General features: G+C 47.3%; 1 protein-coding gene across 1 annotated transcript in view; it reads left to right on the forward strand.

The window, feature by feature from the left end:
• Window positions 1-13,238, forward strand: part of LOC104083281 (G-protein-signaling modulator 1-like) — a 54,494-nt gene that overhangs the window by 18,229 nt on the left and 23,027 nt on the right. Inside the window, 2 exon segments of the mRNA XM_009586705.1 lie at window positions 6,164-6,234; window positions 9,532-9,711. Of these exon segments, the coding sequence (XP_009585000.1) occupies window positions 6,164-6,234; window positions 9,532-9,711 (251 nt within the window).

Consider the following 13,238-nt stretch of genomic DNA (forward strand, 5'->3'; position numbering starts at 1 on the left):
TGGTCCTTCCCATGTTTTGACATACCACAGCTTAGTGCCAGCATTTTATGGCGCAGTCATCATAAATAACTGATATTATTTGCTATCTCTATTTAGAGAAAAGTATTGTTCTATCCCAGTAACAACTGGGAAAACAAATGCCAGCATTTATCATGCAAGTGCTGGTAATAATAGAGGTCAATTGGATTTATAGTGCCAGAACCCATTCTGTGTTTGAAGACTAATTAAAGCCTTAAATGAGATGCTTGTCCTACCGGAGGCTGCTCCCCCCCCACCCCCTTTTCTTGCTGCTGTGCTTTTTTTTTTTTCTGCCCCCCTTTTCCTCTTTGAAGATCTTGCTGTAATAATGGAGCACTAGCTTGACAGAGCTTTCCTGATTACATGTCAGCAGTGTATGATTTGAGATGCTCTGTGTGCATTTGGATTGCTGGACCATATCTCCACTGTCACTTTTGAGCTTGGTAGGGTTTACAGACCAGTCGTCCACCCCAAACAACTGGCTGGCTGGTCTAATTTAATCATATTGAACAATAGTTAGAGTTGTCTGCCAAAATCAAGGTTCTGAAATGCTGGGGTCTGTACAAATGTGGGGAGGCACTGTCCTGGGCTGGAAGAACTCACCCAAAAGACAAGTCAGTATCTCAGTTAATACAGGTACAGAGAGAAATGACCTTTTCATGAAAATACAGCAAATGCTTATGCCAAGATTTGTCATGTTCTTGTGGTGCAAAGCTTGTGCTCTGTGGGGTAACCGCTGCTGCTGAGCTTTGCGTGCTGCTCAGCCGGGGGGCCTGGAGGCAGAGGGGAATCATGTTGGCCCTACAACCTTTCCCTGTTGGTCTTCTGTGGAGTCCACTGTCAGGTTTAATTCTGCTTCCTGTGGTACAGCCACCCCAGAGGGATACAGCGTGTTCCCGGCCTGCAAATAGAACTGTCGCTCAATCTGCATCAGGGTGGGGTTTGCTTTGTCTCAAACAGGGATGGAGTAGGCAGCTCTCCAAGCTGCTGGAGCTGGGGGAGAGCCTAGGAGTTATCAAAGCCCATGTCAACTTGATGAGGGCTCCTGGCAGGGCTCCCTGAGTCGCTGCTACACGTGTTCAGCTCGATCTTGTCAACTCTGAAATCTCAGGAGTGCCAGCTGGATATGGAGACTGTCCATAGAGGAACAAAACTCTGCCTATGCTATCTACCCAGCTTTGCTGTACTGCAAATTTACATGGGATGATCCTGTCACCATCCTACAATAAAACACTTCCTTGTGTTTTCTGTGGCTACATCTCACTTTGTAGCAAAGTACTGCTAGAGAATTTTTGTTACATGAGCATTTTTCCTCTAATTGCACCCTGAAAACTGAGGACTTGCCTGTTGGAGGGCCTGCCTGGGGCACAGGAATAGAGCCCTTCCCTCTGGAGACTGTACTGATCCTGCCCTTCCAGGCAGTATGGAGCTGGTGACAGATACCAAGGGGACAGGAGAAGGATGGGGGGGCAAGATGCTGTGCTTGCTGTGTGCACCATGTCAGTTCTCTGGTTTAGTCTCTCCATCAGACATGCAGGGCCCAGTGTTGCTCTACACTGACAGCTTAAAAAGCCCAAGGAAAGTAGGGAGCATGCACTGCTAACCTTCTGGCTGTGAAGAAGAGATTGTAGATAAAGGTTCCTCTATTCATGTCATCACAGGTAGCACAAGGATGTGCAGTGGGGCCATCACCATCTCTGCAGGGTGGGGATGTGAGACAGAGAAAAAAGATGGGTGTCTGGCATGGATATGTTGGGATAGTGTCCCAAAGATGGAAGAATAGGGAGTATATGTGAGATGGGGGGATATGAAGGAGCTGGAGGAAGCAAAGATGTCTCATATGCATGCGAGCAAGCACACAAGCATCCCCCTCTGCTCTGTTGCAGTAAACTTCCCCCTCCCTGGAGTTCATTGCTCCCCTCCAGGGAGGGAGGTGACTGCTTCATCGAGTTTTAAAATACAGGAATGTGAAAACCGTTAAACTCGCCTCTGGAGCCAAATTGCGAAAGCAAAATGTGGAGGGGAAAAAAAAAACAAACCACCAAACTTTTGGTTTGTGGTGGTGTTGAGATCACCGGGGGGGAGAGATTTTGAAAAAAAATATTTAAAAAAGAAACGACAACCCTGAGCCTGAGCACTGAAAAGAACAACATTTGATGAGCTCCAGGAAAACAAGGCATGAATACAGCCAGTCAGTAGCATTGCTCAGCTGATGTTCACAAGAAGGTTTCAACTTGCTCTATTAGAGATCTCAGTAAACCTTAAAGACAGAGAGAGCATTTATAAATGTCCCTGAGGTTTTCCATTACTTTGCAGTAGGCTTGGTAAACATGCCAATAAATACTGGAGAGAGAGGAAAAAACCTTCCAGAGGAACAGACCCAGGTTTTCAGCTGCTCAATCTTTTGCATCTATGGCTGCTGCTGCCGCTGTTGATCAGCACTGGGGAGAAAGAGGCAGAGTTGAACTTTTGCTGAGCATTAGGCAATGCTGCAGGTATTTCTGCGAAAAATAACTTTGGAGGAAGCTGAAAGTTACATCTGGAGCCATCTAAGGGAACGTCCTGATCGGAGACAAAAAGTTAATGGGATTCCTTCTGTCGTGGGGTGCTTGTGAGTATGGAAATCTCTCTGCTCTTCTGGAAGACAAGTATGCACAGGCTACTGAACCTGTCTGCTGTGGCGTAAAGGGGAGAAGCTCCTGCAAGCGTGGTGGGAATTGCTGCCTGCGTCGATCCAGTTTACGATAGCCCTGACCCATAGGTAGCCTCTTAATTATTTTAGCTGCTTATTTTAATGGTGCTGCTTGCTCCACCTGCGGGACAGCTCGCGGTGGGTGGGGATGGCAGAACTGTGGGTTTTTGCGAGACCAGCGTTTGGCCTCGGCGCTGGTTGTGTTTTTTTCTGGAAGAAAATAGCTGAGTTGGATGGCTCGGAAGCTGAGTTTGTAACTCCTAACTTCTTCTTCTCTTAGCTCAACTGAATGTGAAATCCACATGGTAACAGCGGAATGCCAGCATCAAAACAACTGAAAAAGACAAATTGTTCTGCATGCCCTAATTGCTGGGGTAGTCTCAGCTGACTACATATATTAAATTAACAAAGGGCAAGACAGGTTTTCTCAGATCAGAGATTAATAGTTTCTGGCCAGCAGTTTAATGCTATTGCAAACATACAAAAGCACCTGAGGACGGAGGTGTATAATTAATGACTCCTTAGACTGTTGGAAATGATGTGTGTTTATCTAATCAGACACACTTTACTTCTTTCTTGCTTTCCTGGAAGTGACCGTTAAAAGCTGCTGTGACGCACGCTCACTTCCAGATGCTGGCCTCGCCTCTTGGGCATTGCTTTGAAACCCACACGTACGATCTGATTGAGTGTTTGTAGGTGTCTTTTATTCCAGACCCACCTCGTTGCTCCACACATAAGACTGTAGGTTATTCTGGGGGATGCTGAGAGCCATGAGGAGCTATAGCAATGTCCAGAACGTCATCGTGCGTAACTGGGAGCCGCTGGGTACCACCCTCCGCTGCCTTCCCCTTGCTGAGCTCCTGCCTGACTGACGTGGCAGCAGCCAAAAGCCCTTCGCTCATTTGGCAGCATGGGAGGACACTGGGGGCTGGTGGCAGCTGCCCTGCCGCTGCACAGCCACCTCCTCTGTGCTGATGCCCACAGGTTGCTGGTGGGAGCATGGTGGAGTGATGGGAGCTGGGTGCGGGGTGTCTTGTGTCTCCTACTGAATTGGTACAGGACTTCAGCTTTGTTTAAGAGCTCTGGGTCCTCCCAGCTGAAAACTGGTATCACTGATGCCCCTGAGGAGGGTCAGATGCCCCTGGGCAGCATTTAGCATGTGGAAGGGGAGTCCTGTATGGAGTGAACTGGTGTCTCTTGGCAGGGTGGGTGGTTGTGCCTGCCCACTGAGCGTGGTGCAGCTGTCTCCGTTTTACGGTGGGAGAGGGCTTGGGCTTGATCATTTCAGCTGTATTTATGGCTGAGTACACAGCCAGCCTGTGATAATAAGTGCGTTCAGCTACCAAATAACCATATCATTTCATTGGTATCCAACAGCATGAGCCTTTCTCATCCTGCTCACAGGAGGTGCTTTAGATATGTTAACAAACATAAGATACCTTAGATGAGGTATCGACTGGAATAAAACAGTAAAATCAAGAGTTCTGCCTGCTTTGTTGAGGGCAGCAAAGTGCTTTTTTTCCCGCCTGCTCCAAAGGAAGGGCAGCCCCGGTCTGAACCCTTGCCAGTGTCAGCAGCAATCACGGACCTTCCGGGATTAAATCCTGTTACTGAGCTGCTGCCAAGTAAGCAACTGGCTTTGCAGTGGGGAAGGGGGTAGAGTTTGGTAGGAGTGGCGACTGCATATCATTACATGTTTTCCTTGCTCTGCCAGAGCAAGGGAATATACAATATATTGATATATATTCACGTCAATATCTGTTCTGTACCTATTCACTAGCCCTGATGTCAGTCCCTTCTGAATTCAAAGCCTAGTGATGAAGTCACCTTAAAATGAAGCTGGTACTAATGTGCTTTTTGGAGTAGAGAGGCAGAGACGTGCAGAAACATTTTGCTGATTTGAGTCTTTATGGATGCAAGAAGTAAGTCACTTTAGGGTAGGAAGAAGTAGTGAGGGGCAGCGAAATTAACTTTGGGTCATTTATAACTAAGATGTGATATATATGCATGACCTTTAGTGAAGTCCCAGCTGATCTGAGCTTCTCTTTGTATCTCATGAAGCTGAGCAAGGTTGAACTTCTCAAAGCAGCACCATTGCTGTAGTTTAGATACAACTGTAGTCGCAGCTGGAGCCCTGGCTGAACTGGATGTGTGTTAGTGCAGGAATCCCTGCTACCTGGTGGCTTTTTCCATTTAATCACCATGTTCTGCTTGCAGTCAGTCTTTAATTGGTTTATTAATTTTGTGCCTTTTCTCTCGTTAAGCTTGTCCAGTGAGCAGCTCAGTGGCACGCTGGGTTCGAACAGGGTCTGTGGGGGCTGCTGCAACACAAGCAACGGTGCTGTTAGGTGGTGGTGGGAAACTGGGGAATCTTTAGGTTTGGTGAGTTTGCTGTTGCAGGAACCACACAAAGCTTAGTGGTTTCCGTTCTCAGGGCTCAGCGTGGGGATGGGTTTCAATTCACATGCATTCATTCACCCTCCCCCAGGATTGCCCCTGAAGCTTGGAAGTTATCATGGGACCTTGAGTCCAAAGCTTTCATTTCTGCCCTGTTTGGTGTTGCTGGTGTGGGATGTCATGCGGTGCTCAGCTAAACTGAACCTTCAGGAAAGATCAGGGAAGGGGAGCAGGAGGGTGAAAGGGCAGTAGTTTTCCCAGACGTGGTGAAGGCATCCAGGGCCATTTTGTAAATCCTGGCTGTGTTAGTAAGCAAGGCAACAGAAGCTGGAAGCAAGTTGGAGGGAGACATGGAGGTAAAGAGAGTTTGGAAAGCAGGAGTCAGAGGTGAACTGTGTTTCACCCACTCTGTTATTGCTAGAATACTACGTTAAAATGAATTTAATGAAATCTCAAATAAGTATAACGAATGCTGCTAAATTTTCTGATTTCTCGGTCAGCTTCAGGGCAAGGTTTTGCTCCCCTTACGGCTGGGCCTATGATAGTTAGAAAATATTTGCTCCTTTACTTAGTTTTCCAGCCCTTGTAACTGTAGAGAAGAGCTCAAAGCTGCATCCCAGATACATTCTTTAAGTTAAAAACACGAAGATAAAGCAACAAATCCACGCATTTATTAAACTATATTTTTGTTACGATTTTTTTCAATGTCAGTCCCCTGACTTTTGTTGTTTAGAGTGGGGTTTGTAACTCCTGAATTCCAGAGACCTCGTTTGAGATCAGGGTCATAGTGTGACCCAGCCACTGGTTCGATAGCAAAAACTTCACACAGCCCTAGCTGTTGCTGACTGTGCTGTGATAGTGTTTTGAAAAAGACCCAAAACAATAGAGGAAAAAAACACATTTGAATCTCAAGGACAGCACAGCTGCAGCATCTTGTCCTTTCGACTTTGTAGTTAACAGGAGCAGAGGGTCTGCCCTGGTTTGAATTTTGTCTATGTGACGTTAGTGCTGTCAGTGAGTGACACCCTCCTGATGTGAGAGTGCATTGTTTTGCAGGAGCCAGGCCAAAGAGACTCCAAAGGAACAGCATGGACAGCTTAGACCTCCTGAAGTTCCCTTCTGAAAAGGTAAGCAAAGATGTCTGGCCTCAAAGATTAAATATCAGTAGGAATCTGTAATGGCTTGTTGACTGGCTTCATTTGCAGGGAGGTATGCAATTAGCAGATATCATTGGAGTCAATGGGATTAACCAAAGAGGGTTTCTAGAGAGCTTAGAGGAGAGGAACAGCTGGTCTAACTAAAAAGGCACTTAACAACTGAAAGCTGAAAAAGCCACTTCTATGCTTTTTTGAAAAAACAGCCCTTATTGAGAGGATAATCATTAGCATTTTAGCCCCTTTAGTGGCTGGTGGCAAATCTCAGTGCCTTATTAGTCCAGCAGAGTGCTGCTTTCAGCACAAGTAGGGAAGGAGAGGTCAGGAGCAGGAGACGGTGCGTTGCAGGAGGCAGAGAGTTTTGTTCCAAGGGGCTCTAAGGATTACCTCTGCTCCGGTTTGCTGCTGGAAATGTCAGATCCAAGCAGATCAGCATTTTCTCAGTCTCCCCAGGGCAAAGGCTGTTTCTACAGTCAGCTAGGAGGCACTGAGCATTTCCACCTACAGGGATCATTTAAGTTTCTCAGAAAATCCTGCGTAGGATCGCTGGGTCTGCCCAGCAGCAGGCACTGGTGCTGCCATGGGGTTCAGTCATGCCTGTTCCCAGAGGAGGTGCCAGGCAGGCAGCTGTGCTCCGCCTTTTTGGAATGTCTTTGGCACAAATAATTTACATGCATCCAGCGCTTTCCAGGCACAACTCTCCTGAATGTCCCAGGGAGCATTTCCCCTTTTACAGAAGCGTTACAGAGAGAAAAAACTCGCCCAAGTTGCAAGTAGATGCAGATGGTCAATGGAAAACAACCTCAGGCTTGCAAAAACATTTGAGTGCCTAAACATCCCAGTAAGCACTGGGAGGGCCAGACAAAAGCTGCTCCCTGAATTAACGCTCTTTGGGAGTTAAATGCCAAACGCGCTTAAGTATTTTTATTAATTCTCTTAACTGCCCACTGGCCATTTTGGCTCCTACCTGCTATAACCACCTCTGGGGGGTTGATAGCAAGGACAGCGATGCCCGATGACAGGGAGACATTCGATTGTGTATCCTCATCGGAGCAGCATGGCCCAGAAGACTGGCAGGGAGAGTTTTGCTGATGTGTGATTTGCTGCTAATGCTGTTATTGCTTTTGGTTTCCTACTCTTTGCTGTAAAAGCTGAGCCTCGTTCAATAGTTCAGGCAAGGTTATGGGATTTCAGGGATTTCACAGGGAGGATGGAGTAAAGAGGAGCTGCGGGTAGTCCGTAACCGTGGAGTCAGATGTGAGCTGTCCCGTTCCCCCTGCAGTGGTCCCGTGGGGTGTGTACAAGTTCACCTCTCCTTGTGAGAGTGTTTTGGATGCAATTCCCCTGCTGCGGCTCCTAGGGAGAGGCAATTACAGTCATGGGAGAGGGTTGTTTTCTTCAAGCTTGCTATGGTGGGGGTGATAAGATTGTAAAGAATAAATCAGTGAAGTGAACTGTGATCTTTCCAGCACCCTCAGACTAAAAATCTCTTTATCACATGCTGGTTTTTACCCTGAAGGTGCTTACATGCCGTATTTGAGTCATCTATTCTTTTTTTCATGAACTAAACAGTTTGAGGGCTCTAACTGTAAGGCATTGTAAGGCAGTTTCTTTCCAGTTCTGAAATCCACTTTTGCGGCTGCTTTTCAAAATATGGACACAGGCCTGGATGCAGTTGGTCCCATCAATAGCATCTAGGGAAATGAATCTCTCCTTACTTCTTCTCACTATTCCTGTTTGTGTTGCAAGGAATGGAAGAATCTTTTTGGCTACGGCATCCCACTGTGCTGTTGGTGTGCTGTGACTTCAGATCCTGTTCAGTATCCTTGGCTTTTTGGTGTACGTGCTCTTAAATTCCAACCTCGTGGGCCCTTGGGTCATCTCCTGAGCTGTGCTCGAGCTTTTTTCACCTGCATGTAGCTGCTGCAGTGAAGATACCCTGGGGAGTTCTGTCAGTGCTTTATGTATGATAAAGAGGTGGTTTGCAGCCCGGAAGCACAAAGCGCAAAGCATCAAGCAGGTTTAGGCACTCAGTTCCCACTGGTTATGTGTAAAATGCCTGGTGCCTTTAATAAGTGTCTTTGAAGCTAAATGCTGAATACTCCTGCTGGTGCTTCTGTATGAGGGCCGCATCTGTGTGACAGCAGTAATGAGGCTGTTATGATAATACAGGCAGGGCCATTAACCTGGATCTTTTGACAGAGAAGGGATAGAGTTGTGTGCATCTTATGGGAAGGGGGTGAAAATGGAGGGGCCAGGCACAGGGCAGGGCCTGGAAAAGCAAAGTGAGGAGCTGCAGTGAGAAGGGACAAAAACTAGAATTCAAGTGATGTATAATCTCTGTGACCTCAGTTTCCCCATGCATTATACGGGGGTGATAATCCTATATTTTATATGTCTATGGGAGCACTGAGCAAAAGCATTTAAGAGAGCAAAGGAGGACAGCAGTGAGAGAACAGGGGACTGCTTGTAACCATCTGCTGTAGTTAGTCATGTTACCCTGCGGTCCGCACGCGCTTCTGGTAGCATGAGGGTTGGCAAAAGAGCTGAATGGGGCTCCAACCATTCATGTTAATCTGCCTTTTAGGAAACTGTTGGGTAAGGGCTCTTCTTCTTGCTGAAGCCAGTGAGAGACACTGAGGCAGGCAGTGCTCTGTGTGTGCTGGGAGCCAAATCCTAGAGGTGGGAAATGCTGTGGAGCATCTAGGATAGCCATGTTCCCTGGGACATGGTTATGTTATCCATGGGTCAGCGTGGGTTGCGACACAGCTGGGCACTGGGGAAGAAGTGAAGATACAGCAAGCGGAGGGACTTGTGCCAAGAGTTTGGTATCCTGGGCAAGATGAGCTTGCCACTCTGTGGAAGGTTTTTATGAGTGCAGTTGCCAGAGATTACTAGCAGCAGTGACTGCTTCTGGACCTTTCATCCATCATTCCCTATGCCTGTAAATAAACCAGCCATGTCTGTACCTCTGTACCTGGATTTTTTTAAGAGGATGCTGCTTCTCCCTGACTTCTCCCTGTGGAGAAGTTGACTACTGTGTGTTGTTTGGGTGATGCTTCCTCTCCACTCATTAAAATCACCTGCTGTGGAGATAGGCAAAATGTCCTCATTTAACTCTGCACATCATGAGTGGCAACTCATACTGTCTACACTCCATGTTAACTTCTTGCTTCTGTGCATCTCCTGTTCTGTGGACACTTGCCAGCAGATCTCCAAATAAACCTGAGACAGGCAATTTTTGCAATGACTATTTCTTGCTTTCCCAAGGACCAGAATGGGGACAGCCATCACGTGGGAGACCTGAAGATCTCTGGAAAAGAGTTCTTGTCATTACCTGCAAGGTCAAAGAAATACCGGGAACACCAATCCAGTTCAGAGAGAAAGTCCCAGGGGTCAAGTACGTCGCCACTGGATACCAGCGAAGTCCGAGTCCAGGTCTCGCAGTCGGTAGGAAGATGTTTTTTTCTTCCAGTACTGATCTGGGAGTTTCTTATAGCATATTTGTTCTTACCTCATTTCTAACCTGGTTTGGGGGTGGCAGTGTGGCCTGTTGGCTGGAAAACAGAGCCTGCATATAGCTCTGCTTTTGACTGTTTGGGTAACTGTAGGCAAATCATTTTGCCTTTTTGAGTCTCAGCTTCACTGTCCATTAAGCAGAACAATGGTACCAACCTCCATTATGAACTGGTTTGTGAGAACTTGGTATTTAGTGGTGGTATTGGTAACCTTCTCCTGAGGGATGAGAGTTTAGACCTCAACTTTCCTGAGTTTGGGACTGTCAGGATGTGATGCCTTGAATTCCAGAAGAACACAGCAATTTGGAGCCCTTGCTGTGTGGAACCTGACTTGATCAGCCTCCTGGGGTTCATGAGGAGTGGGCTTGTTGCCTTCAAGAAACAGAGCCCTTTTCAGGTTTTTGATGAGCAACCAAAAATGCTGGTTGCCTCTGCCAAATCTGGGACCTTAGGTATTGTTCTCTCTCATCTCCTGATCACATTGATAGTCTCCAGAGTGGCAGTGTGCAGAGTGGTCTCTGAATTAATCAATCATTAGGCAGAGATGATAGAAGATCATTGTCTAGGAGCATCTCTTTGGAAGCAAGTTAGGTGGAGCATGCTTCCTCAAGAGCAGAAGCTGGCAAGAGGAGCTGGCCCTGATGTCAGTGATTTATGGGTTGCTGGCATGCAGTAAGTGCTGTGTTGGGTGTTGAAGAGCTGACTGAGTCTGTGCTTGGCTCCCCGGAAGGTGGTGGGGATCCGTGACCCGGAAAGCTCTCCACGTGCCTTTTTGATGTCTTTAGCCTGAACAATTGAGCTGTTTGTAAAGCTGTTATCTTCCGGTTGTGTTGATGTTTGTTGTGACACATGGCAAATACAATGTACTGGAGAGGTTTTCTGCAGCTGTGTTGGTTTTGTTCTCAGTCCTGGAGACAGGGATCACACCCACAAACGATGGCATGTTTCTGGATCGTGGGAGGGGGCTTGGAGATACTTGAACTCAGTGATTTCAAGTGAGAAGCCCCAAGTCCTCAGCTTGTTGTTGCCGGGAGATGGAGCGTAACAGCAAAGATGTAATGATTGCATGGGTTCTTGAAGGTATTGTAACGCATTTTCACAGTCCTGTGATCGTGCAGTGATTCCAGATGGAATAAATCCAAGCCAGGAAAGATAGGCCTATTTTTTCTTGGTATTTAAGAAAAGCAAAATAAAACATTTTCATGCTGGGTAAGAAAGGGTCTGAACTGCAGAGCTTGGGATGAAGCCTGTCTGTAGAGTGGGGATGCTTGAAAGTGTTTCTAGCACTGAGTCCTTTGTTCCTGGTCTGTGGCTCATGGGGAGAACATGTCCCGCTGTACCTGTGTGCATGTGCGTATGTACACATCCATTTTTGACCACAGATACTCCTGATTTTCAGTGTTCTGACCACTGGAGACGGGATCTTTATACAAACTGGGTTTTTTATAGACTTCTCTGAGCTCATTCTTCATTCCCAACAGTGCTCGTGGAAATGTTCTAATAGGAAAAGCATTTCCTACTGCTCACCGGTGCAAACATAATCATTGAGAAGGAAAACAAAGCTCATCTGAGCCAGAAAGGAGACAGCAGCACGGGGGCATCCAAGGCAATACAAAGGCAGAAAAAAACCCCACTTCTGCCAGAAATAGCCTTGTATTTTTAACTCAGACATTCAGCCAGAAACCAAACAAAAGTCATGCTCCATCCAAGAGCAAGGCAAAAAGCGTTCCTCAGGAGTGTAGCTGTGAGTACATAGGCTGTGTCTAAGAAAAGGCCCCATGGGATGTTGCTAACTACCAGTGACCTCGTGATAGTACACATGGGGTTTTGGTGAATGCCCATGAAAGAGCAAGTGTAGACATACACACTCCAGTCACAGGAGATGCCTTTCAGACACCTGGGGTACATGCTGATTCCTGACTCTGATGGAAGTGTGTGAGTAGGCGAGGGACACGCTGCTCCTCCCACCCTTCAGGGAATGGGGGACAGGGCAGCAGGGATGCAAAGCCCAGGGTTTGCTCTTGCAGAGGGGTGGCTCAGGCTCTACCTGACTGCTGCAGTCTGATTCTTTCACCCGCTGTACTCCCAAGTCCTCTTCCCTGTGTGCCCTGACTTTGCAGTGTGCGTGTGTTAGCTCCCCACTTGCTCTGGATTTGGGAGCTGAGCCCTGAGAGCCCATTTTTAGTTCAGTTCCCAGGCACGCCTGGTGCACATGGTAGTAAAACAGCGTAGGGTGAATTCAACAGGATATACAGAGCAGCAATGTGTGGAAAAAAATGATATCTTCCTCCTTGTGGACACTAAACATGTCCCATTTTATCCCAAGAGAGAATAGATCAATGCACTCAACAGTGCTCTTGGCTGGAGAAGGGTGGCTGCCTGTCTTACGTTTTAAAGAATGCCCCTTACTTGGTATCTAATGGGCCATAGTCCATATCCCATAAAAATGACAGTGACAAGTGTTTTATTGCGTTTTTCTTCAGGCCGGTAGATACACAGAGATACATAGTCTTTGTAGGCAGATGCTCTGAAAGGCAGAGGGAAGTTTGCTTGGCAAAATGCAGGTAGGACACCAAAGCCTCCCAGCATTGCTCTCAGTGGGGCATCCTGCCATCCTTCCTTGCCAAGGAGGCCAGAACCCCCAACTAGGTTTTGCCCCTGCCTGTGCACCCACAACGTGAAGGCAGGTGTATTTATATCCCCTTCCCTGAAGTTTTTTGAAACACCCTCAGAAATCCAGGAGCCCCCCAGAAGCCAGAGCTGGAGAGGCTCAGGAGGAGGCATTTGAAATTCTGCCCTGATCCCTGCAGTGCCTGGCAGTGCTGCGTGCATGCTGTTTGTCCAGGCAGAAGTTTGTCTGTCACCCCTGTGGCAGACAGCAGAGCCCTGCCGGCACATGGCTTACACCAGCTGGTTGTCTTCAGATCGTGCCCCACCACACATGAAATACCTTCCAGAAAAGGCTCTTTTGCCAGGAGAACGGCTCTGCAGTATGTTCTGGTGGACAAGGCTGGGTCACTTCAGGTGAATTTTGTTTTGTGTTGGTGCTCCCAGCTGACAGTTCGGCCAGCCTGACTTCGTAGCGTAGGCCAGCCCTCAGAATGTTTTAAAGTCAATGTCGTCTTGCAGGTACTTGCCAAAAGCGAAGCAACCCATTGCCTTGTGTTCTGCGTTTGTCCCTGTCTGTCAGAGGGCTACCAGGGCCATGTCGGTCTGTTGTATGGGAGTGTGGGTGGGCTTTATTGAAAAGCTGTAATTCCCATCCATGTGAGACTTTTTAAATGAAATGTAGCAAACCCCACCCAAGATGGGAGAGAAGCTTTCCTTGCTCAGGCTGTTCAGTCAAGAATCCCCCCCGATTTCTCATCTTCTGAATGCTCAAAGCAAAAACTCTCTTTAATCCATCAGTAAACAGCAAGTCCTTAATTAGAGGTGAGCTCTAATGGTTGATTTAAGGTG

The sequence above is a fragment of the Fulmarus glacialis genome, unplaced genomic scaffold, assembly GCF_000690835.1.
Source record: "Fulmarus glacialis isolate BGI_N327 unplaced genomic scaffold, ASM69083v1 scaffold34111, whole genome shotgun sequence".
Taxonomy (NCBI): domain Eukaryota; kingdom Metazoa; phylum Chordata; class Aves; order Procellariiformes; family Procellariidae; genus Fulmarus; species Fulmarus glacialis.